The sequence below is a fragment of the Neolamprologus multifasciatus genome, chromosome 11, assembly GCF_963576455.1.
Source record: "Neolamprologus multifasciatus chromosome 11, fNeoMul1.2, whole genome shotgun sequence".
In the NCBI taxonomy this organism is placed as follows: Eukaryota; Metazoa; Chordata; class Actinopteri; order Cichliformes; family Cichlidae; genus Neolamprologus; species Neolamprologus multifasciatus.
Window position 1 is genome coordinate 10,902,709 of NC_140449.1, and position 26,794 is coordinate 10,929,502.

General features: G+C 37.9%; 3 protein-coding genes across 6 annotated transcripts; all 3 read right to left on the reverse strand.

Annotated features, from left to right (window-relative positions):
- Positions 1-4,536: 4,536 nt before the first annotated feature.
- Positions 4,537-9,371, reverse strand: LOC146507853 (C-C chemokine receptor type 2-like). Its single transcript, XM_085177963.1, has 3 exons — positions 8,550-9,371; positions 7,378-7,536; positions 4,537-7,165 (listed from the first exon to the last, which is right to left on the reverse strand). The coding sequence occupies exons 1-3, from the start codon at positions 8,554-8,556 to the stop codon at positions 6,270-6,272; spliced, it is 1,062 nt and encodes a 353-aa protein (XP_085034089.1). The 5' UTR covers positions 8,557-9,371; the 3' UTR covers positions 4,537-6,269.
- Positions 9,372-10,521: 1,150 nt separating this feature from the next.
- On the reverse strand, positions 10,522-19,257 carry LOC146507854 (putative C-C chemokine receptor type 3). Of its 4 annotated transcripts, none has more exons than XM_085177966.1 (4): positions 18,677-19,257; positions 13,506-13,607; positions 12,467-12,607; positions 10,522-12,368 (listed from the first exon to the last, which is right to left on the reverse strand). In XM_085177966.1, exons 2-4 carry the CDS (start codon positions 13,510-13,512, stop codon positions 11,473-11,475), a joined length of 1,044 nt encoding a protein of 347 aa, XP_085034092.1. In that variant the 5' UTR covers positions 13,513-13,607; positions 18,677-19,257; the 3' UTR covers positions 10,522-11,472. The 4 variants fall into 4 exon arrangements, with proteins under 4 accessions (XP_085034092.1, XP_085034091.1, XP_085034090.1 ...); XM_085177965.1 differs by lacking the exon at positions 18,677-19,257 and adding an exon at positions 14,909-15,829; XM_085177964.1 differs by lacking the exon at positions 18,677-19,257 and having other exon boundaries at positions 13,506-13,965.
- Positions 19,258-21,280: 2,023 nt separating this feature from the next.
- On the reverse strand, positions 21,281-24,312 carry LOC146507855 (C-C chemokine receptor type 1-like). Its single transcript, XM_085178059.1, has 3 exons — positions 24,256-24,312; positions 22,218-22,419; positions 21,281-22,005 (listed from the first exon to the last, which is right to left on the reverse strand). Exons 1-3 carry the CDS (start codon positions 24,310-24,312, stop codon positions 21,530-21,532), a joined length of 735 nt encoding a protein of 244 aa, XP_085034185.1. The 3' UTR covers positions 21,281-21,529.
- Positions 24,313-26,794: the final 2,482 nt, after the last annotated feature.

Sequence of the window (26,794 nt, forward strand, 5' to 3'; positions counted from 1 at the left end):
CCTCCGTGTTGGTCCATCACTGTCCTGCACAGTTTTAATGCAGAGTTGTTAAGGTCAGCATTTTTTGCTCGGCCTCACTTTTCATCCGGGCTTAATAGGCGTCTCGTCACAGCTCTGTCAGCTGAAGCTGTCTGGAAATCTCCCCCGTGTAGTGAAACGGGCCTTGGATTTAACGTTCTCCGTCTCCGCTGCATGAGATCTCTTTCCTGCAGCACTGTTGACATTCTCAGGCTGTTGTTGTGAGTCCAGCTGCTGTAGCATTTGGTCAGGGTCACATCAAAGATGGTAGAAGGGAGAGCAAAGATGGTAGAGGGGAGAGCAGGAGTCCAGGTCAGCCTCGGCTTTCCGGGCCGACAAAGCAGCCTGTAATTAAGCATAAAGAGAAAAAACAAAAACAAAACAAAAACAGACGAACAGGAAAATGATGTTGTTTTGGCTGTGTTATTCAGAGAGGGGCCAGGCCCTGTGTCAGCCTTCTCCCCCCCTTTTTTTTGTTTTTTCTCACTATATAATCAACTCATAACCCACCAAGTTGACAGGACAACACAGGTACACGTTAAAATTCTTAAGATCATGTTTAATAATTCAAAAAAGGAATTTTATTTCATTCAGTAATCTCTTGTATTATTCAATCAGAAAAAAAAAAATGTCACAATTAGACTCTTTTAACCACTAAATTTATTATTTCATCACTGGTTGTTCATACCAGTGTCTGTCATTTTGAAGTCAAGTTGTTGTCCTGCAACCCAGAGAGTTTATTTGTTAGTAGTGGATAGACTTTATCATTTAACATCAGGTGTATGTTAAGTTTCGCTGCTTTAAACTTGCTGGAAAATCTTCACGTGTTCATGAATGTAAGTTGTTTCTTCATTGCGTGTATGTGCATTTGTGGGTGGGTTATTTTAACTTAAATAACAGCATTCCATGTCTTCAGCCAGGAATTAGAGCTTGCTTGTGAGATTCAGGGACACATGGTGCCAAAAACAATTCAGTGAAAACTTGCCTGAAAATTTCCAGTGATGGTAACCGATAACTGGAGGAGAAGATGTCCTTTAAGCTTCTTTTTCGGGTGGGGACAAAGTGAGAGGTCAAGCTGTAAAATTTTGAGCCAGAGCTTGGCCTGTCTGTCGTCCCAATTTTGTTAATCTATCCTTTTGCTGCTGTACTCAGGTCTCCTGGTTGAGAGAAATCCACCTGTATTAAGAGACTAAAACATTCATTTACTATTTTTCTTAAAACATCCATTTGGTTCATCTGCCTAGATTTTACTCTCTGTCTTGGTGCATAGTTCACACAGTCAGGCAGCTGCCTTTTATGGGCATGCAAGTTTCCGGTCACTTACCCCCAGCAGCTGCGAAGCCGTCTCTCCCATATCAAAACTCAGCCAAACATTAAACATTCACCGTAGTCATTCAAAACTTTATTTGTAATGTTATAATCAGCAAAATCAGCGTTTTAATTACAGGCATGTTTCATTGTTTGCAAATCATACTTATAAAACTCAATAACACGCTAAACAGGAAGTCCTCTGTGGGCTTCACAGCAGCCACCTCATTTGCATGTTCACACAATCCAAAAATAGCCTGCAGCGCGCTATCATCACACACAGCCTCGTTTCACACTCAACTCTCTATTATATTACAAAGACGTCTTATATTTACACTCACTCTCAGGCCTGAAAGTTTTAGCGCCTACACAATTTTGACAAATTTAAGATAACGGGTCCAACCGAAGAAAGTCCAACTTTTTTGTAATCAATTAACCAGTATCAGACTCTAACTGTATCTGGCCTCATCTCTAAAATCCCTAATTCAATTTAGAGTGTCCAAAAAAGCGCAGATAAGGAGACTCTAACTCCTAGCTTGTTCCAGGATGCCCTGTACCCCACAGTCAAGCCAACTGAACTAACCCTGTTCGCCGACAGGTCAAGGTCGCGCGTCCGCGGCCAGGAGGGAGCGTAACCTCCGGGCTATGCGCCTCTTAGTGGACTCTAACCACCGTTCTCACAAAATTTATAATACTTTTAAACCGCCGTCAACCCTCTAAAACAAGAGTATGACTGACGCAGATGCAACGTTATGGACAATGGAGCCTCTAACTCTCAACATGGCCAACACAGATGCAATCCTTTAAACCAATGGAGCCTCTAACTCACAAACTGACCAATTCCCTATCCAACTACCTGAGACTCTAACTCAGTATTATTTTCCTTTACCTTGGGACTCTAACCCAGTATTATTACCTTTACCTGAGACTCTAACTCAGTATTATTACTTTATCTTGGGACTCTAACCCAGTATTATTACTTGTAACCTTACTTCAAGTTTCAAAACTCATGAGATTTTTCATCAAAATCAAAACAGACACTCACCGGCAACTTTTACTGAATAGACATTTAATTTTATCGTCCAATTCAGCACACTTCGGATAAAATCAACAGGCCTGTGCCTACCTCTTTTATAAAGGCGCCTGTCCACTCAGTTCGATTGCCGGATAATGTCTGCCCGTCTGACCACCTCGGACCGTCCAAGCCTCCAAAACTTCCACCCCAATACCACAGGACGAGCCCCCAAAACTGTTACGGATTCAAATATTGGGGATGGATACAAGAGGAAAACCAAAATAACCACACTGGTCCGGCCGGGTCAAGTCAAACGATGATTTAATGAACACACGCGTGGGAGATGGACACCATACAGCAGACAGCATCAGATCTCAAAATGGTGGAGCCTTGATCAAACTCTTATAGCCTCTAGTGGCCCCCACCTAATCATCAGAGCCTAAACATTCTTTCTCACACAGCGCCTAAGCTACGACCTTGGCTCCCTGTTTATCTGCTCCTGATGAAATGGGGCAGTATGCTCTGTTCTCTTCTAATCAGACAAATGAGACGATGACTTTCTGTGAACAGTATTTCTTATAACTCAGCAGTATAATGCATCATAAAACAATATCATTCATTCACAATAAATCAACAGTCTAATGTAATGCAAATCAGTTTACCAAATGTAATAATTATCACCTTCTTCTAGTTCAGGAGCATAATGCAAACTGAAACTACATAATAATTCACAATCTTTAATTAGGGGTCTAACATGGCATAAAATAATATCATAACCCCACAGCGGCTAAACATGTCACTCCTGGTCTGATTGGGGAGGGGACCAGAGAAAACTAACTAAAACTGACCTCCGATTGGCGTAACCGGGTATCATTACTGTCAACGTGAATTATGATTTTATTGAATTTACGTTTACCCTTAGCCAGCAGTTTTAAATTTCCTTCAATGTCGCCTGCTCTGGCCCCTGGAAGACAATTGACTATGGTTGCCGGTGTCTCTAGCTTCACATGTCTGAGAACAGAATCACCAATTACCAGAGTTTGACCCCCAGCGGGTGGGGGTGTGGGGTGGGGAAAAACGGTTAGACACATGAACGGGTTGGTGGTGTACCTGGGGCTTCTGTTTAGGACTATGCTTCCTCCTCACCGTCACCCAGCCGCCCTCTTTCCCCAGCTGCTTGGGATCTGCCGGGGAACAGCTAGCGGGGCCTACGCTATCTTCGGCTGCACCAGCTACAGGGGCCTGGCTAGCTACAGGTGAATGAAGGGTGCGAAGCCGAGTCTCCAATTCAGTAATCCTGGCCTCCAGAGCTGCAAATATGCTACATTTGTTACAGATATCATTACTTCTAAAGGAGGCCGAGGAGTAACTAAACATCTGACACAATGAGCAAGAAAGTGCAGGAGGGACAGGTGAAGTAGCCATGGTGCTAACGAGTCGGCTACGAGCTAAGCTAAGCTAGCGAAACAGTACAGAGACAGTGAGTGAATACTTTGGCTATAAATTAGGTAGTGAGTACACAGAAAGTGTGCTTCGGATGAAGCATGTGAAGATTATAATCTGAAAAAAGAATGTATTTAAAAGTTGTTAATTAAATTGCTAAGCAAATAAGCTACTCAGAAACACCACTGTGTTTGAGCAGGAACAGGAAGTGATACTCTACCGCAGAGCGAGCGAACACCAAGTGATGATACAGTTCACTGGGAGTAGAAGTGGCTAATGGGCAGGGACTTCATTCAGTTTTTGCAGTTCTTTAATCTGTTCATATCCAATAGCAAATTCTGTTGTTTAGAGGTATTAGAAAGCTCTCCTGACATCTAAGAAGATAGACCAAGTCATCTGCTGATTGGAAGGTTGGTGGTTCAATCCTTGGTAGTGTGGATGCCAGATATCCCTGGACAATATATTAATCCCAAATTACTCTAACATGCGTCCATCAGAATATGGATGTGTGCAAGTGTTAGGTAGAAAGCACTTACACAGCATAGAAGAAAGTGCTTGCGTAAATGGATGAATGTGGCATGTTAAGAATGTTAAGCACTTTGAGTGTTCTGGGAAAGTAGAAAAGCACTGTGTAAGAATCAGTCCATTTACCATTTAGTAGGCACTTTTACCAGCCATAGTCGGTATCTTTTATGCAAAAACTGGCTATGGTACTACTAAAGTGAAGTTGAAGAATATTTTCCCTTCATTTCAGTTTTAATGCTGTCTTCAGAGATCAGCACCAACAACAAAAAGATTTCAACCCAGTTTCAGTATCATTTAAACGGAACTGGTAAACACAGAAACGGTACAGTTTAATGCACTTTTAGCAAATATAATTAACCGAATAAATCAACAGGGTAACTGAAGAAAGAAATCAAACCTTAAATTGATGTGTGTTTGAATTCAACTTAAAAGGCTTTTATTTCCCCTTCTAGAAATTGTAATGCCTAAAAAAGTCAGAGCAATACATGGTACAATCTATGTATGTGCTCTTTTGAGCTTTCACCTTTGTACTCTAATGTCCACCTAATGTCTTGACAGCTCTAATCTGACTCTCCTTCCACAATATTAAGGAAAATCCTTACTTTCACTTCCTGAAACATGATTATAGGTTGAAAATATGCCAAAGTTATTTCTGCTGCCCACTACAAAGCGCAACAAATGTGATTTTGGTTTTGGAAAGGGGTAAAATTACTGAATTTCTGAAGTGCTGTTAAAAGGAAAAGTTAAGGGTCTCAAAGTGAAGATATCAATTTGATTTTTAGCAACAAAAAAAAAATCATAATGTCTCCAAAAAAATCACGTATCCTTCTCTGTTGACATAATGTGGAAGCTGCAACTCCTGTCATTTTGAAAAGAGATTACATGTGGCCTCAATTGAAAGCCCGAGATTTCAGATGACGGTTCAGTTGGACTCTTCCGTGGGCGAGAAAAATGATAGCGATGGTGAAGAGTTACCTACCTAATGAATTAGTTTGGGACTATCTCACAGAACTTTTTTTTTAACAGATCCTTTTTTCTGACTGTGTACAGAATTTGTCATTTCCATAACAGAGAGAATTAAGAGAGCTTCTCAAAATGAACAATGGACTCCTCCAATATGACAAACCACTTTATGACTTTAATTTGAAGTAAGCTGAAGATTTGCATTATCATTTATTGTCTTAAGAAAACTCATATAAAATCAGGAAAAGAGATAAAGGAGTGTCTGACTCGACTCAGTCATTACAAATGCAAAGAACCATAAAATGATGTAACAAACAAAAAAAGTGCAAAAAGTGAAACATCAGAATGGGGCTGAAGATAGAAATATGTAAATTAAAGTAAGAAAATGCACCAGTTTCATTCAAAGAAGGTCTGGCACAACAGTAAAAGTCACTGAAGCAATAAGGACAATGTATCCAGCATGTAAAGCTCTACTCTGTACATATATACAATGTTGCCAATACTGGAACGTTTGCTCCACATCATTTTATAAGATTCAATTATCAATAACGACATGTGAATATGGAAAATGCTTTGTATTGGTATACATTTGATTGAAGGATTTCTATTTTATCTAAGACTAGAACATTCTGTATTGCCATCTTTGGTTTGTTTGTGTTGCAGTATGCTATTTTTGCATGTTTGTGTCAGCTTGCTGTTACAGGATGCTGCAAACAGCAGGTTCAGTTAAATGCACCAGCAAGTTTCACTGAGCCTGAGCAGAAGAAGGACGAGCATTACATAGTCTCAAAAACACTGGAGATTTCAGACTTGCATCTGAAATGTTATGATAAAAATGAAGTATTCCCTTGTAAGTCATAGGATCTAAAGGTGTAAACACAAACTCTTGTGTCAAATACAAGTGGTCAAATGAACAAAAAAACAATAACAAGATATGGTCTGCAGTAATAACACGTGAAAACTGCATGTTAAACAAGTTACAACTGCCCTCAAACTTCTACAGTTTAAAGGTGGAGGTGATTTCAGAGCCCCTGGACATAACTGAGCTCCTCCTGAATGAGCTGTCTGACAAATCTCTGCTGTAACCAGGCACCAACTTTTTCAGCAGCTGCAAGGCTCGTCTCATAAACTTCTCTCCCACAAAAGCATATATGATGGGGTTCAGACAGCAGTGAGTGTAAGCTAAGGCCTCCGTCACTGTTATTGACAGGTTTACATTTTTGTACCAGGTTTCATTACGTGAGATTTTCCCCTTTTCCTGAAGAAACTTCAAGAAACGGGAAATGTTATATGGAGCCCAGAGCAAGAAAAACGCAACCACTATACAGATGATCAACTTGACGATGCGGTGCCTCTTTGCTGTCTTCATGCTCATCAGTGTGGGGATGATCCTGGAGTAGCAACCTACCATCACCAGCAAAGGAATCACGAGACCCAGCACATTTGTGGTGAACAGGTTGTAACGCTTCCAGACTTTGCTCTCCTCGGGATAGTCACATCCAAACTTCTGGGATTCTTTTGTTTCCTGTATGAAGATGAAATCCGGCAGAGAGACAAACAAGCTGACCATCCAAACAAGCATGGTCAGAATGATGGCTGCCCTCATTGTACGAAAACGTGCCACCCTGTGAGCATGCACAATGATCATGTAGCGGTCCAGCGTCATGACAACCATGAAGAAGATGCTGCTGAAGAAGCCAATGTGGTGAGAGCCGGACAACAAACGGCACATGAAGTCTCCAAAAGTCCACTGGCTGACCCTGGCACTATGAGAGTAGAAAGGCAGCGTGAAGACGAAGAGGAGGTCAGAGAGAGCGAGGTTGAAGAGGCAGATGTCTGTCAGGTTGCTCTGATTGCGATGCTTCACCAGGACACACACCACTAGTCCGTTACCTTTGTGAGAAAAGACACGATAAGTGTACCTGTCACACTGTTACATGTAAAATAAGGATGTCTGTTTTTGTGTTTCTTACATCACTGTTACACACCTACATACAATACTCTTTCCTCTGAATCCCTTAAAGCCAACAGCTTACGAAATCTATCTCTGTCCCTAGAAAGTGAGGACGTGTTCTCACAGCAAACATACAACAGGACACACCTACCTATGAAGCCCAGGATGAAAACCAAACTATAGAGAGTAGGAAGAAACACTTGACTGAAATCTTGAATATCATTTAAGTTGCTAGGACCATAATCTTGTGTGACATCTTCGTTATAGTAACTCATATAATTGTATGTGTCATTTTCTGTGGCATTCTCGCCTGGAGAGAGAGAGAGAGACAGAGCTGTGATTAGTAGTAGTAGCTGTAGTATAGTAGTAGTATTTCAACACAGACCATGAATATTAATGTACAATGAATACATATCTGGATATAGCACCTGTCTACAACGCTGCATTCAAACAGTTTGAGTGCTCACAGCATTAAATGTTAATAATGAAGTTTCAATCATTTTCATTGAAACACAGGAAGAAGTTCAAAAGTTACTGTTGCTGATTACTGTTTGTGAAAATGATTTTCCTTTGCTATGTATGTTTAGGCCCTCAAAGTCAGTTGATAATGAGGATTATTTTGCCACCTGCTGGTAGTTACAGGTACTTCTGTCAAGCCACCGTTCGTCACTTTTCACCGGATGCTTCTGCTTTATGAAAAACAGGATTTAAACATAGACAGAATAAACTTCCTTTATACTGTCTATGATTTAAACCAAATCAGCTACAATAAAAACAGGTGATATGAGGCTAAAAGCCAATAAGCCCAGTCTAAATGTGTAGAACCCTGGGGCACTGAAAATTATTATTTCATTTCGTCCATTTCTTTATGTTATAATCATTTTCACAAAAACTAAATTATCCATGTAATGAGATTATTTGAGATTAATTTTGAAATATTATTTTTTATTATATTGTCTAACTTAACAGACATGTTTGTAGATGACAGCAAAAGGTCACCTTCACAGACATTGTGGTTATACACATATTTTGTACACTTTTGTGAAGACTTTTGAGGAATATAGAAAGAGAACTATCAAATAGAAATAAAAAGATAACATTTTACAGTATTACTGGTTTTAGATCTCTACAGGAATGCGCACAGCATTAGACATTAACCTCTTAAGCCCCAACACCCCCTGATACGGGGGCAAAAAGCAGGAGATCGGGTAGGCTTGGGGCTTAAGAGGTTAAACATAATAACATGGATATATTTAAAACAAAATATTAAAATATTACACTGCAAAAGTACCAATTTCTGGATTATTTATTAAATGTATTCACCTGACATAGTGATGCCTCAGTGATGGCTCTTCCAGCCAGGTAGAGTCAGGAATGGCTCTTCAAGGCGCCCCCCTTTTTGTTTTTCGTTCTTAATGATGTGATGCCTTTATTCTGCAGAGATGAACTAACGCCCAAATAGTCAGCAGTCTGATAATGAGCAGTAAAAAAAAAACAGAACAGCAGATGTTACTTCCTGTATGTCCTGTAAGTAAGATCTTTATCAGACGTCTGCTAGACATCAAGAATGCCAAAAATAATTCAAAGAGCAGAATGGCATGTGGTTACACCCTTTCACACCTCTAAAACTGAATGCTGGCTTTTTAAAAAACAATTAAAACCCTTCATGATTTTTGCATGTAGATTTTCACCAATTTTATTTTTCCTTCTACTTAAACTTATTTTAAAAAATGCACTATTTTTCAAATATTTTTCAATATGAATGCATCTTTAATTTTAACAGCATAATTTCACTCACATCTGAAAGGGCGAGTGATAACTTCTGCAATTAATATTTTGGTCTTTGCTTTGTTACATTTCACATCACAAGTTGCAGCTTTGATTAAGAAATGTGCTTGACTGATATTAGTAAAAGACTTCTATTCAGAGTCAAATGCAATATTACTATAAACTGGTGTTTCTATCTCTATCTTGATGTCTTCCTTTTCTCGTCATCATTTTCTCTTCTTGTTGTCATTGTGGTACATCTCCATGTCACAGACCCCACATACCCGTTTTTATATACTTATTGCTGCACAACCCACTTACTCTATGAGAGATGATTGATTCTTGGAAAACAAGTATGTGTGGTCTACTGCTCTACCTCTTGTGGTGGAAAATTAGAAAAGTGGTGCGCATTTCAAAAGTTTGAATTCTTTGGTAGAATTTCAGTGACGCATAATCAAACCACATGGTCATTTTCTGAGATGGCTGTCTGGGGGGATGGGGGGGGGGTTACCGGTAGATGAATCAACAGGAAATAAGTGTGTGACATCCTGGTTAGCACCTCACTGACCAGTTATGACACTGCCTCAGTGCCTCAGATTGCTAAATCTGGTTGTATCTCTGTGTTTAACAGCCACTGCAGGTGATCTCATCATTTCTCACCTGTGCTGTTACATTACAATGACTTGATTTCCTAAAGACAATATTCACCTGGTGCAGACGAGACAAGCAATTTATCACGTAATGTTTGTCTTAAAAACACAACTGGAGAAAAAAGTACGTAAATGTAGATTTTCTTTCAAGTACCATAAACCCATACATCATTTATCCTGCACGTTTGCTGCTTCTTCACCTTAAGTTTTTCTTTGTGTTTAAACTCGCGTTTGGGGATGCAGTGACAACCTTTGCTGAGTTTGAAAATAGTTTTCATTCATATTTTCTGAATGTTTCAAAAACATACTGTGCATGTAAATACGAAATCCCCAAATTATTTTACTCTTACATGGAAGAAAAGATTATTTCTGAACTCTTTTTTTCAAAGAATGTCAATACATAGTTAGCAGTCATTTTGCACCCAGGTTGTTTTACTTTATAAGCATTACATTTTTCTGTTTCTGTTGCTCTTGCTGATGTATAATTTAAAAATAGCATTAAAAATAGCACTATATTTTTAAAATTTTGTAATTTTTCTTTGTATTTGAATTACATATTGAGTTTTAATGCTTTTCAAAATATTGAATTGTGTTTTTAAGGTGTTTCTGCTTACCCAGCAACTTACTTACTTTGATTTTACAAAAATAGACTGTTTGTCAAATATACTTCTCATATAACATCTGCAAAAAGCATTCAGCTCATGAGGAATTACACAGCTCACCTTTACTTCAACTTTACTTGAACATACTCACAGCTGATGAAATCTTTGTTATATGTTCGTCTTCCAGTAATGGTCCCCTATAACAGACAACACTAATGTTCTATGGTGGCAAACAGTTAAGTATCAAATAAATAAATCAGGAACTGTCTCACATCATATCTCGTCTTTTTTTAATGTCTTTTTTCATGACTATATAAGGAATTTGTCTTTACAGTTACACAGGGAAATATAGGAGATCATGCTCAATACACACTATTATACTCAAAATATGCAATATCAGTGACTGTCTTAAGGAAACTACCACGTAAAATCAGGATGAGAGATGAGTATTTCAGAATATAATCACTTTCACTGATAAAGAAATTGCAAAGCTAAGGAATCAAAATCAAATAAAACAACAGCAGCCAAAAAAAGCATAACAAATGTGTACAATAAAGTAAGATAATATACATATTTAGTATAACCTCTGAAATACCTGCAATAATCACTGAAGCAAAAAAAGAAAATCTAATATATAAAACTCTATACTGCATACTGTACATACATATACAAAATCGACACAAAAATACACACTGGAAAGGTTATTCCTTATCATTTGTCAAATACCCAAAATTATGTCAGAAGACATGTGAAAATGTGCTTTTAACACCTAGCACTGTATTTGCATACATTTGATTGAAACGCTTTATGCACACAAGTATAAAATGTTCCATTATGTCATATTTGGTTTGTTTTCTGCCTTGTTTTCTTTTTCGATATGTTTATCCTACATGGCTGTTGAATAAAAACATGCATGAAGAAAATAGTTTCATTTTACACCATCAGAAAAACTCATTACATAGTTTAGAAAGGACTTGAGAATCTGTAAAGCAGACAGCAGTGCTAGCAGGTTACAATCATTCCAGAAGTAATGAGCCTTTAAATCTGAAATCTTACAGTCAAAACAATACTGAAAATTCAACATGGTGAGATACAGGTGAAGAAAACTGCTATGTGGCCAGTGGGAGTGACCAAATTAACAAAACAAATCACTGAAACATGAATAAGATATGGTCTGCAGTAATAACAGGGTAAAACATTCATGTCAAACAATCTGCCCTACACCTTCTACATGATATAAGTGGAGGTGACTTCAGAGGACTTGGACATAACTGAGCTTCTCCTGAATGAGCTGTCTGGAAGATTCCTGACGCCAGGCACAAACTTTTTCAGCAGCTTCAAGGCCCTTCTCATAAACTTCTGTCCCGCAAAAGCATATATGATGGGGTTCAGACAGCAGTGAGTGTAAGCTAAGGCCTCCGTCACTGTTATTGACAGGTTTACATTTTTGTACCAGGTTTCATTACGTGAGATTTTCCCCTTTTCCTGAAGAAACTTCAAGAAACGGGAAATGTTATATGGAGCCCAGAGCAAGAAGAATGCAACCACTATGCAGATGATCAGCTTGACAATGCGGTGCTTCTTCACGGTTCTCATGTTTACCAGTGTGGGGATGATCCTGGAGTAGCAACCTACCATCACCAGCAAGGGAATCACGAGACCCAGCACATTTGTGGTGAACAGGTTGTAACGCTTCCAGACTTTCTTCTCCTCAGGATAGTTACATCTAATCTTCTGGGACTCTTCCTGTATTTCCTGTGTGAAGATAAAATTTGGCAGAGAGACAAACAAGCTCAGCATCCAAATGAGTACGGTCAGAATGATGGCTGCCCTCATTGTACGAAAACGTGCCACCCTGTGAGCGTGCACGATGATTACATAACGGTCCAGCGTCATGACAACCATGAAGAAGATACTGCTGAAGAAGCCAGTCTGGTGAGAGCCAGACAACAAACGGCACATGAAGTCTCCAAAGGTCCACTGGCCGACCCTGGCATTGTGAGAGTAGAAAGGCAGCGTGAAGACGAAGAGGAGGTCAGAGAGAGCCAGGTTGAAGAGGCAGATGTCTGTCAAGTTGCTCTGATTGCGATGCTTCACCACGACATACACCACTAGTCCGTTACCTTTGGCAGAAAAAAAGAGTCAAGAATTGTATACCTTTGACACTTTCCATCCAATATGTAAACACAACTGTCATTCCCACAGTAGAAGACACACCTACCTATGAAGCCCAAGGCAAAAACCAAACTATAGAGAGTGGTTAGAAACACTTGGCTGAAGACCTGCACACCACTGAAATTGGTAGGAGCGTAGTCGCCTAAATCATTTTCATATTCCTCGTAACTGTACAGTGTGGTCTGTTCTGTAAAGAGAGTTATTATAATTGTTTTATTAGTAGTAGTAGTAGTCTTATTTTTTGTTATTATTATTTTCACACATACTACTAAAAATAACCATCCAAATTAGGTTATATTATCACACATTATCAAGCATTTTAATTAATTAATTAATTAATAAAAACAACAAAACTGGTGAAAAAAGTTGCAATGTAAGTTGAAGACCACTGTTGCTGTCACAGTTTTTTGAAAGGAGGTTTTTTTTTTCTATTTCAAAAAAAAAAAAAAAAATACAAATAGTAATCAGTTCAGCTCTGTTGTATTAGGTTTAAGTCAAGTGATAACGGAAATTATTGAGCCACCTGCTGGTTATTACAAGTACTCCAATTGTGGGAATGTGAACAGAGTTTAAACTTTAGTTCGCCATGGTAGCTGATTTTAATCCAGATCACATTAAGCTAAAAGCACAAATACCACCATAAACCTATAAACCTTAAACCACTAACCTTTCATTATGGTATTTTTCTTTATTTTATCATTTTGTCTTACATGGACATTTTAATTAATGGATTATTTAATATGATTAGCATCATTTTATAATAATATTTTTTACATAGTCTCAATCAGCAGATGCATGTTTGCAGATCACAGCAAATGTAAAAGGTTAATTAAAGGTGAACTTCAAAGATATCGCAGCAGTGCATTTATTTCTTACACTTTTACAAACAATTTTTCGAGCACAGTAGTCTCAAATAAAATGTTATCTAGATCAAATATGGAAAGAGAAAAAAAATAAGTATTTGCCGTATTGCAGCATTTGAATTTAAATTATTAAAGCAATGCATACAGACTTACCATTACACATTATAACACAAATTTTTTTTCCAAAATCCAAATTTGGGATTAATGTTAAAATATATTCACCTGACATAGTGATATCTCAGTGATGGCTAATCCAACCAAGTAGAGTCAGGAATTATGCGTCAAGGCTCGTTTTTTCCCCCTCTGTTGTTGATGCGACGATAGCTTTAGATGTGGAGAGATAAATAACAGTCTTAATGCTGCAGTCTGATAATGAGTAGTACTGAAGCAGAAGTGCAGATGTCGTTTCCTGTACGTCCTTGAGTGAGATCTTTATCAGTTTAAACTCTGAATAATTCAAGAACAGCACAGCATATGGTTACACACATTTTCACACCTTTAGAAAACAGCAGTTAGTTTTTGCTTAAAGCTCAAACAGTTTGTCATTAACGTTTTAAAATGCAGATTGCTATTCGTGTTTTCCAGCTTCATAAAATGTTACTCTTTTTAAAGTTCCTTAAAGTTAAGGTAATTATTTATCTGTTTTAATCAGACAGGTTTGCAGTATCTGGTTATCTTTTGGTTTGCCATATTTCCTGTCACATTTTGCAGCTTTAAATAAGAAATGTGCACGCATTAAATATTAGCATTTGTTCAAGACTTCTATCCAGAGTTAGCTTTAAGAGTTTCCTCTTTAAAAAAAATTAATTAATTAAAATTAATTTTAAAAAGTTTTTATTTAGCCCTGCGACAGACTGGCGACCTGTCCAGGGTGGACCCTGCCTCTCGCCCTATGACAGCTGGGATAGGCTCCAGCGCCCTCCGCGACCCTGAAAAGGATAAGCGGAAGCGAATGGATGGATGGATGAAGTTTTTATTTATTTATTTATTTATTTAATGGGCTGCACTATTAAAAGGCAAATTAGAGATTTTTACAAATTATTCTATTTTAGCTTCCATATCTCTCTCTCTCTCTCTTCATATGTCTTTATTGTTATTAAAATATTATTAATATTAAAATATTTTTTCCCTTGATCTTGGTTTCGTTGTAAGTCTCTGGTGCATATTTATGACTCTTTATAGAGCGATTCTTGCTGTTTTATGCATGGTCTTTATCGTCCTCTTGTGGTGAAAAACTCTAAAAACATGCAACTCGTGCTGTGCAGTTATATAACGTATTTACGCAGTAATAGCTCCACGTCAGGGGTCTATTAAAGCGCAGTGTTCTTCGAGACAAAATCGGCAGCAATGGATATCATTGAGGTGAATAAAGTTTTCTTTTCGGTGAGGAAGTGAAATAGATTTTCCCTGTCTAATGGAATCTGGGCAGTGTCATGATGTGTTTTTAAGAAATGGAACAACTCTAAGCTTAAAAAAAGAAAAAGAAAAAGCTGAGCATAGGTCCAAGAGATTAAAATGCTTTCCACAGTGAGATCAAAGGCATAAAAAGTCAGGTCGTGTCATATTGTATGGAATGACAGGACCCAGATGCTGAACAGGGAGATGTTAATACGCAGAAAACGCACCTTTATTTTGGAAGTTGGAAAATCCAAATATGCAGAGTCCAAACAAAATCCAAATGCTGGAAAAAATTGCAAACTGAATCCAAGAAACAGGCAGGCAGCACACAAGTGAGGTTACTGAAGAATACAACAGACGCCACATATAAAACCAAAGACAGACACGCCTGTAAGTGAATACATGTGCAATCAGGAGGGGGACTGTCACAGGGAAATAACATAAAGGAAGTAAAATTTGGGACAAGACACACGAGATACAAGCTAATAAAGTAAAACTGGGAGTAACCCTGAGGTCAGAAAAGTTCTTAATAATCACAAAATCCAAAACTGCCACAAAAAAAGACAAAGAAAATAAGAACAGGGAACAGGAGAGGCTGGATGACAGGCAATTTGTGTCTGTATTTCAGTCTGTGTTTTTTGTGAAACATTCTGTGTGTGTATTCAAATGTATTTATGCCTAGTATATTGTTACTAACTAACAAACAGACAGACAAACAGACCGATGACATACTCCCTCCCGAACACTTGATTGCAGGGGAGAGGAGTATAATGGTTGCCACCAAGCATTCTTAAATAAGTGTCAACAAGTCTGCTTCCCTTCAGGAACCCCTGCCCACCTTCTACTCAACGTCACAAAGAGGAAGGAAAAAGCAGACAAGGTCATCACACTCATGCAGCCAGATCCTGAGCCCCTGATTCCCAATCCTGAGGGCAAGGGTAACATGTTTTCTGAGCCCATGAACCCTGTGCTTGAATTCAAAATTCCGGATGAATAATCCGGTCAAAAGTAGATAAAAAAACACTAAATAGCAGATTCTGGAGAGACACTGTTCACGTGCCATCATCTTGGTCAGGCACTGTCTGGTTTTATCTGTCATTCTTGACATTGTTCTTAAAGTCGTTTTATTGACTGTGAGTGACTTTGTGAACTTAAAAAAAGATCTGTAAGCCTCATAAATCCATGTTGGTTTTCACAGTGTTCAAACCTTTTTTTACAGGACTGCTAAAATTATTTAGATAGAAGTGCTCTGAAAATGTTCTTTGTTAGCATGACTCAATAACATAAAAAATAGGAGAACCTGGTGGAACATTTGCAGCTAATTTTTAGCATAAAGTGTTACTGTTTCCCTCTTTAACTTTTTTGTTGTTGTTGTCATTGCTGCATGTAATTCAACCTGAGCTTAAAAAACAAAGCAGCATATGGTAGGCTACCTTGTGTTTGTCCTAGTTTCATTAAAATATGAGGTGTGAGTGATTTGCAACAGCTTGCACTCATCCATTATTCATTTATTTGTTTTAGATATTATAAAATGATGCTAATCATATTAAATAATCCATTAATTAAAATGTCCATGTAAGACAAAACACTGTTTAAATTAACCTCGACAGTGAATATTTATTTAGATCGGTTTATTTGTGATAGGATCCATATCCACATAGATCTTTTTATATATAATCAGAATATTTAATATTTAATATAAATTCTCTAAAAGCCTTATTGAAGGTCAACTTAAACGAAATTGTGGTAGTTCCTTCTTTGCAAACAATTTCCAATCAGAGTAGTACAAGGATAGAAAAAGAAATTAGTTGACAGTGTTTTGGATTCAAATCCCTACAGCAATGTGTACACCCTTAAGCTTTACACTTTATAGCACAAACATATTTCCAAAATCATGCAAAACATCACACTGCATATATTTCAAACACTGTCAAAATGTATTCACCCGACTTAGTGATATGACTGGATGACTGGATGTGTAAAGTGCTTTGGGGCCTTAGGGACTAGTAAAAGCGCTATACAAATACAGGCCATTTACCATTTACCATTTTTGCACAGTGTACCAGGCACTCTTTTCATAATGAACTTCTATCTACTTCTTCTATCTACTTCTCCAATATTAGGGGAGCTCACACATGAGGGTTTACCCTGGTTATTTATATCAACATGTTGGAAACTTGCTTTCTGGGCTCTATTTCCAGGAAACAAGTTCATCAAATATTGAGTTTAAAACAGCTTAAAAATAAACCCTGAGATAAACCCTGAGTTCAGCAACTCTCAGTTCAGCAACTCTCAGTTGCTGAACTCAGAGCTTTTCTTGGAACAGTTTCCTGTTCCAAGAAAAGCTCATCAGAGTAAGTTGAATCAACTCTGAGTAGTAACCCTGGCACATGGGTGAGTAGGGAAATAAAGAACCCAGCATTCACCATGGCAACACCATTTTAATCCAATGGGCAGAGGACATGTTTAATTTTTTAATAATCATGATTGTATTTAGATACATATTATAAAGACAATTAAATCTTTATTACTGTAAGTATATGTGGGTGACAGAAACTGATGATAAAAATGTGGAGAAACAGATCAGACAGATCATTGATGGACCTGTGATCTGCCCTCAAGTCTGTTTTTTAGTTAAATAAAAACAGTTTGTGCTACAGTTTATGATTATTCCAGTGTTTGAGTAATTATTTAGTAATATTTTAATATACTGATGGAATATAGCAGCCTCCCTTTTTTTAAGACAAGAATTTCTTTATTTTTGTTATTAATGGATAAGAAATGCTTAATAAGATTTCAAGGAAACTCTGCTCGAATTTCCCACATGTAACCATTTCTAATATGATCTAATGTCAGCCTTAACTGATAAATAATGGCTCGCTCACACCCATAGTCAGAATTCAGTCATTGTTTCACATTTAACTGAAAAAAAAGTTTTTCAAGCGTTAGTTTCAACAGTAAAGGCAAACATGTTTTAAGAAATAGTTGAGCTTTGACAGAGTTATTTCAGTAGTTTGGGGGAGATGATCCGTTTAAATAAAGACTGCAAATCGTGTCGAGAAAAATCAGGCTGTTGTGAATGAATCTGGACAGGATGAACTGCATCTAGGTCTTGATATGATATTAGTTGTGGATTTGTCCTGTTGTGCAAGACACAGTTTCCTTATGCTGGCTGTAGCTCAGTGGCAGAGCAGGTCAGCCACCAATCAGAAGGTTGGTGGTTCGATCCCAGGCTGCATGCCAAATATTCTTGGGCAAGATGCTAACCCAAGCATAGCATCTTGGGTTAGCATCCAAGATGCTAACCCAAGTTAGCATCTGGTGGTCAGAGGGCCCGGTGGCGCCAGTGTCCGGCAGCCTCGCCTCTGTCAGTGCGCCCCAGGTGTGGCTACAATGTAGCTTGCCATGTGTGTGTGAATGGGTGAATGACTGAATGTAGTGTAAAGCGCTTTGGGGCCCTTAGGGACTGAGTAAAGCGCTATACAAATGCAGGCCATTTACCATTTATGAGCAAAGTGATGCTGCTGCTTTATGAAAATTTGACCTAAATCACCATTGCAACTAATATAAGACAAATCACATGAGTCTAAAAGTTCACCAGGCCAGTGTCACTACATACCATCATAAGTGCCTTGAGTCAACTGTTGTTTCCATTTGGTGCTATGAGTGCAATTGAATTGATTTAAAACTAAATTAACACTGACCACATTGATCTTTTTATATATAATGAGAATATTTAATATTTAATATAAATTCTCTAAAAGCCTTATTGAAGGTCAACTTAAAAGAAATTGTGGTAGTTCCTTCTTTGCAAACAATTTCCAATCAGAGTAGTACAAGGATAGAAAAAGAAATTAGGTGACAGTGTTTTGGATTCAGATCCCTACAGCAATGTGTACACCCTTAAGCTTTACACATTATAGCGCAAACATATTTCCAAAATCATGCAAAACATCACACTGCATATATTTCAAACATTGTCAAAATGTATTCACCCGACTTAGTGATATCTCACTGATTGCTCTTCAAATTACGTAGAATCAGGAATCATGCTTCACAGCTCCTCGTGTGATGCTTTCAGATGTGTACAGATGAATTATCACTCTTAAAGTCTGCAAGTACAAGGTGTGCAGAAACAGAGGTGCCGATAGAGTTTCCTGTTTGTCTAGAAGTGAGAATTACCAAACAACTATCAAGCAAATCTGGCAAACAACACATAACATGTGGTTACACACCTTATTCACACCGTGAGAAAAGGACTGTAGTTTTTCTTTTTCTTTTTTCTTTTAGCTTAAAGACTTAAAAAGGAATTTTTATTGTGGATATAGGTGGACTTGTTATTATTGTTCAAATACTGTTTGTTTGTTTGTTTGATTGTTATTTTGTTTTAGCCTGCACACGTCCAGCTTCACTTTCCTTTTTCTTTTTCATCTTGTTCCTCTACTACTTCCTCTTCTTCCTCTGCTTCATATCATACATTCCACATAAATATCTTTATAAACCCTTTAGTATAGCCAGTGTACCCACAGAAAGTATACTCTTAACCTAATAAGACCTATAACTTTTATAATGTTTAAAGTAGAGTCGCTGAGTGATTACTGTATGGTCTATGGTGACCTCTTGTGGTGGACAGTTTTAACTACATGTCTATGCTTTCTCGTGGCACAAAGCAGGCACGTGCAGGGGGGGCGCTAGAGGGGCTTGAGCACCCGCCCCTTTCCTGATGGGTGCCCAAAGTGCCCTTTTGTTGAGGCAACTTTTTAAAAAAAATAATTTTTTTAATGTGTGTGTGCGTGCGGAGTCCTGTCTGTGCCCCTCAACAATAATATTTAACTATTAATCACAGTTTTGCTAAATAAAAGGATCTGGCTTGCATCTGTCACATGATCACATTTAACCAATGATCGCCCTTGACGGCAGAACGCGCTGGTTACGAGCCGGGAACGAGCTCACAAAGAGCACGCGCATTTTTTGCGGTCCAGAGCTGTAGGAGAAACACAAGTTAACTCAGAGACACAGACTGATGCGACAAAACCAGTAAGTAGGTGTACAGCGTACACTGTAGTCTAAAGCACACAGGGGTATTAGCTTATTATGTACACGTTGGTAAGCTGTCTTGTTGCAACTGACGAACTGAAACAAACGAGCGTGCTGTGTGTGCAACAGCGCGACAAACATTACCTTTCCTTTTATTAACTGCACAAGTAATGCTGGTCATAGCTGCTGGCTACCTGTGTAAGGCTGTCATGGGTCTGTAGCTCTGTCACCGTTTTAGGGAACATATTTAGTTTTAAAGTTTTTAGAACATATTTAGTTTTAAAGTAAGTTTCCGGGCTTTTCCTGCCTTTCTGGAGGGATTATATTTCACTAAAAACGATCTAATATGCATGTCCACATAATTATGCATTATTATAATTATATTAAAAAAACACGCTGTATTTTAAAGAACATACATTAAGAAGCAGATTATATTAGATTTATATTTTAAATAAGACAAAATTTGGATTTTACAGCAGTAAAATTATTGTATCTCTACAGTTTAAAAATGTAATAAGCTTTGCCCTGCACAGAGTGGATAGTGAAACAAATGGAATCATCATAAATACATTATTTCATATTTATTACTTCCCCCTCCTCATTGCTTTATTATTGTAGCTCTAGTAATAAATAATAATGTAAGGATTCTGGATCAGCACCATGATGCCCATAGTATATACAGTATTCTGAAGAAGGTCTAAAATGTCCCTGTGTGTGCGTGCATGTGTGTGTTTTATTTAGATGGATTTTTAAAAAAAATATTACTCATGATATAACATTGTCCAGACATGGCTGGTAAGGACATGAGGAGGAAACAGTAGGAGCTGTGTGAGGCTACTAAAGGCAGTGCTATAACATTTTTCTGTCATCATTTTATTATAGATTAAGTGCAAGAGTTGTTAGGTGTGGATAATTAGATTATAGTTTATTGCAATAGCAAGTTGTGCCTTGTTCTCACATAGACAGCAAGTGGAGAGTGATATATGAAATGATGGGATGGAAGGAAGAAGAGAAGCAAAGAGTGATTCACAGGCAGAGCCTAAATTATTTCTCACAGTTTTTTGTTGCCTTATGGTTCCAAGCGCTGTCACCAATCTTTGCATTTTGTTATTATCTCATGACACTTGTTTAATCAGCTACCATCTCTCCTATGGACTTTTTAATGTCTACAGTCTCAGATCAACACAGCCCTGCCCTTCCCATATTAGATTCTTGATGAATGTGTGTTGTTGTTATTCAGCCTGGCTCAATGTGCCCCTTTTTAACTTTGAGCACCCGCCCCTTTAAACCTCTCTGCAAGGCCCTGGCACAAAGCATGCTGGGAGAAAAGGTTTGAATTGTCATTGCAGAATTTAAATAAAGTATTATCACCTAGAAGCTACGACTCAGACTTTGGCAGCTGTAGACCTGACATCAAACAAAATATAAAAATAATAATAATACATCATATATCTATCTATCTATCTATCTATCTATATATATATAGATATATATATATATATAGATAGATAGATAGATACTGTAGATATAGATATATATATATATAGGTAGATAGATAGGTGTGTGTGTGTGTGTTAATTGGAGTTCATATTGCTGTTTGTATACACGCTATGTTGTTGTATTTTGTGTTTTGGTAGTAGGGTATTTCTATACGGTATTCGTACCGACGCTCTCCAGTTGGCGCTGAATGAAGTCCCGATGAGGATGATTGACATTAGATCTGCTGACGAAAGCGGGCTGAAGAGAATCTCGGCAAAGTAGGAGTATGTAGATAACGGAAATCGCTTGGGATTCCTTTCTAAATAAAAGTGTTAATGCTCTTCAAGACCCAGCACATTTGTGGTGAACAGCTTGTAACGCTCCCAGACTTTTCTCTCCTCGGGATAGTCACATCCAAACTTCTGGGACTCTTTTGTTTCCTGTATGAAGATAAAATCCGGCAGAGAGACAAACAAGCTCAGCATCCAAACGAGCACGGTCAGAATGATGGCTGCCCTCTTTGTGCGATAGCGTGCAACTCTGTGAGCGTGCATGATAATCATGTAGCGGTCCAGCGTCATGACAACCATGAAGAAGATGCTGCTGAAGAAGCCAATGTGGTGAGAGCCGGAGATCAAACGGCACATGAAGTCTCCAGAAGTCCACTGGCCGACCCTGGCGTTGTGAGAGAAGAAAGGCAGCGTGAAGACGAAGAGGAGGTCAGAGAGAGCCAGGTTGAAGAGGCAGATGTCTGTCAGGTTGCACTGATTGCGATGCTTCACCAGGACACACACCACTAGCCCGTTACCTTTGTGAGAAAAGATGCAATAAGTGTAAATGTCACACTGTTACATATTCTGTCTCTTTCTCTCTGTCGCTCTCATGTTGTTGTGTTGCACATAAACACACCTGCATACAGAGTTTAAAACGTGCTTTCTGTTCCCATAAGGGACAACAGACCCCTGCAATGTGTAAATACAATACAATCGCCACAATATAGACAAAAGAAGACACACCTACCTATGAAGCCCAAGATGAAAACCAAACTGTAGAGAATAGCAAGAAACGCTTGGCTGAATTCCTTTACATCGGTAGAGTTGGCTGGAGCATAGTCTCCATATTCAAAATCACTGTAATTGCCGTAATTGTCTTCTGTGTCATTAAATTCTGCTGAGAGAGAGAGAATGATGTCATTAGTACTAGTAGTAGTATCAGTAATAGTCTTTCAACTCTGTTTGCAAATATTAAGATGCATAGTCAAAAAACATATGCAAGTTGATCAAATGTAAAAATTTAATTGTATTACCTGGGTAAAGAAAAAAAATTATACATATATATATATATATATACATTATTTTTTTTATTTTTTTTTTTGGTTTTTGGCTCCTGGGGAAGGTGAATAGAAAATTAAATAGTATTGCTGCTTCATCCATTTTTATTGGGACAGAAGAAGAACGTGCTAGTTAAAGTAGTAGCAGTAGTATTCTTGCTGACATGTTGCTGTTTGAAAAGGGAAATTTCCTTAACCATGAGCACCACAAATGCTACTCCATTCAGCTCTGCTGCATTGGGCTTTTGGCCCCCAGCCAGTTGATAATTGATTGCCACCTTTTGGTTGTCACAGGTACTCCCTCCTTAGGAAAGTTCTCACCACTTCACATCAATCCATAATGTGACGCTCCTGTATTAAAGTAGGATTTAAGTCTCCTTGGCTATGATTTAAACCTGTAACTATTCTGAAGAAAAGTCATAAAAGGCTTTAAACCCATAAACCCAGCGTCAGCTTGTACAATCATAAACCTGCTCATTTCAGCAGGCGTAATAAACGTTACTATTCAATTTGGCCTGTTTGTTAATGATTATTTTTCACACTGGTATGTTTTGGTCATAGTGATATTATTTAACATAATTATCATTGTACAATTCTATTATCATATTGTCTACCTTAAAAAAATTACATGTTTGTGGGTGAGATGATTCTAGATTACAGTAGATGTAAAGGTCAACCACAAGACATTGTGGCAATGCATATCTTTTGAATAATTTCACAAATGATCTTCAAACACAGTAGACTAAAATTTAAAAAAACAAACACGTGTAGACTAAATTTAGAAATAGCAATCATGAAGTAATTGTGATATAATTTCAATTATAGCATTTGGTTTTGAATCCCTGCGGCAACTCGTACAGCTGTGAACATTACACATTATTAAAAATATATTTTTAAGAACTCTGAAAGATATTACACTTTAAATATACTAAATTCTGCATTACTATTAAAATGTATTCACCTGACATGGTGATATCTCAGTGATGTCTCTTCCGAACATGTCAAGTCAGGAACTCTTTTTTTGATTTTTTTTATTGATGTGATCCCTTTAGATGTTCAGAGATAAACTAACTGTCTTAAAGTCAGCAGTCTTATAATGAGGAGCACAGTAGAAAAGCAGATTTCACTTCCTGTACGTCCTCAAGTGAGATCTTTATCAGGAGTCTGCTTAAAATCTAGACAGCTAGATAATACTTCAAAGTGCAACACAGCATTTGGTGACCCAAATTCACACCTTCACAGAATGACTGCTAGTTTTTAGCGCGTCACAATGCTTATTATTATTATCATTTCTTTCTTTATTTGTTCCTTCATCTTCTTGATCCCATTGTTATACATTACCGCTGTATATCTCAGGACACTTTAGTAAAGACACCTTGTTATCACTGGACTGAGTTTTGCTTTCAGAACTACCTCAATACAACATGGCATAGATTCAACAAGCTGCTGGTTCATATTGATGATGATAGCTTGCCTCTGGCATCAAAAGCACATTTTTCACCCAGAGAGCTGCCACTCAGTTGTTTTGTTTCTTCTGTAAACCTCACTGATGGCAGATATAGATAACAACAGAGATGAAGATAAAAATAGAGATACAGTTTGTGATAGAGACGTAGATAAGATAGGGACAGAGATAGAGTTAGTGATAGCAAAGGAGATAAAGACTTAGTGATAGAGATATAAACTGCAAGTTAGACACTGAGGCTTTTGGTGATGAGGGGGCTCTACCTTGCAGCAGTTGGGTGGTTGTGTCACATCTGCCCAGAGGTGGGAAAGTACAGACATTCTCTACTTAGGTAGAAGTACAGACACTAGTGTTGAAAAATACTCCAGTAGAAGTTGAAGTAGTGAAAAAGTACAGTCACTGAAATGAAGAAAGTAAAAAGTTGCTCTCCGGATGATGTTTCTGCCAGCTGTTTTTGTGCAATGCTACCTGAACCTTGTTCTATATTAATGTAATAATTAAAATAATATTGAGATCACAAACTTTACTTCTGTTTAAATTTAAATTTTAATGAATGCACTCAGTTTGCATCAGAAAATGAGCAAAGAAAAAAAAGAAAATTAAAAAGAATTTCTGTTGCCCACATTGTAGAGGGGGGGCCTTACCCAATATCTGATCTTTAATGTAATCCTTAAATTTCTAGTTCACAAACAAGACTGAGCAGTCCCTACCTTTAAATATAACCTCTCTTCTTCCTCTCCTGCCCTGTCTTTTTTTAATCTTTCTTCATCAATTAGTGACGTTAGGTGTCTTTCTTTTGTCTCCCTGTGAAATACAGCAGCTGGACCTTAGGCTAGCAACACACTGTGAGATAAACTGCAGTTTGTGTGTTTGGTGATGTTTGCACTCGTTCTGATGTTGCCCTTGAAAGTTTTACAAGTTTTAATAGCACCCTAGTTTTCACACAGTCATACTCACCTGTGCACTTCATACACTCACCAACACACCCACGTAGCGCTTTCAACACTGCGCGGGGGCGGGGTCTTCCATGTTTCACAAACCTTGCCTCGGACTGTCCTTTTATTATTGCTTCCCCTTCCCTTTCTTTTTCTGTCAGGTAAGATATTTTTATACTATACTATATTACACACAATGTTATAACTAAAATAACCTGAATACCTGAAATAACACTAAAAAAAAGTGATTAAATAAACAGATAAAAGAAATATGTGAACAAGAGAGAATTTATAGAGCTGATCTTGGAAAAGCAAAATTGGTGTGAATTTTTGTATTGATGGACTTTTCTTTATGGGTGTAGAAATTATTTTCAGGGTCTATATCATTTTCCAAGACCCATAGTCTGTGATCAGTAAACTAAAAGGGTTTTAGCCCCAAATCATGTATATACAATGATTATTTACAGGGAAGGTTGGTTCTCACTTTACTAAGAAAAGTTATTATCATCATATTTTGTCATGTTATATGATTCTTATGTACAGTTGGTTGTTAAGAATTCCTAATGGAGAATTATAATTTTCATTTAACCTGTCATAGTTCATTTCTAATATTTATCCAGATCTGAAACGAATTTAATGACCACAACTTTTTGTTCTTCTGGGGTTCCTTTGAGTTTGATGTAAACCTTGCAGTTTGCAGTTCATGTTGATTGAACCGTTTTTAGTCTTCTTAGTATTCCTGCTTGTCATGTAATGTCTGCATTTTTCTTTGTCAGATGCTCGTTTATGTAGACACTGGTTCCTCACAGGTTCTTAGCGTGTCCTTTTTGATTTTCTATTCACAAAGCCTGTTATTATAGATGGTTTTACACTCCTGTGCCACTACAGCTGTAGCATACGTTCTGTGTTTGGTCTCCAGTCCACTTACTATTAAGCCATTCATACGGGTATACTGCTCTAGATCATCCACTTGGGAATCAAATAGGGCTATTTTTTTTTTTAATCCTTTTCTTCATTCAGTTTTTGCAGTTCTTTAATCTGTTCATATCCAATAGCAACTTCTGTTGTTTAGAGGTATTAGAAAGCTCTCCTGACATCTAAGGAGGTAGACCAAGTCATCTGCTGATTGGAAGGTTGGTGGTTCAATCCTTGGCAGTGTGGATGCCAGATATCCCTGGACAAGATATTAATCCCAAATTACTCTAACATGCATCCATCAGAGTATGAATGTGTGCAAGTGTTAGGTAGAAAGCACTTACACAGCATAGAAGAAAGTGCTTGTGTAAATGGATGAATGTGGCATGTTAAGAATGTTAAGCACTTTGAGTGTTCTGGGAAAGTAGAAAAGCACTGTGTAAGAATCAGTCCATTTACCATTTAGTAGGCACTTTTACCAGCCATAGTCGGTATCTTTTATGCAAAAACTGGCTATGGTAGTACTAAAGTTTCATTCTGTTCCGCCTACAGGCTAATAAGGAAGCCTGGTCTTGGGCTATTGGAGCCTGGCCATGGCCTGGTGGCAGGCCTGGTATCTGCTGGAGAGTCCTGGGCCTGGAGATGCTGGAGGATCCTGGGCCTGTTGGCTGCTGGTGAATCTTGAATAACATGTCTTGACTTACCGAATTGGCTAACCAGTTCATTTGAATCCTTTCAGAGGTTATCTGAGTCATCAATAGTATGACAATAGTAATATGCTGAAGAATATTTTCCCTTCATTTCAGTTTTAATGCTGCCTTCAGAGATCAGCACCAACAACAAAATGATTTCAACCCAGTTTCAGTATCATTTAAACTGAACAGGTAAACACAGAAACGGTACAGTTTAATGCACTTTTAGCAAATATAATTAACTGAATAAATCAACAGGG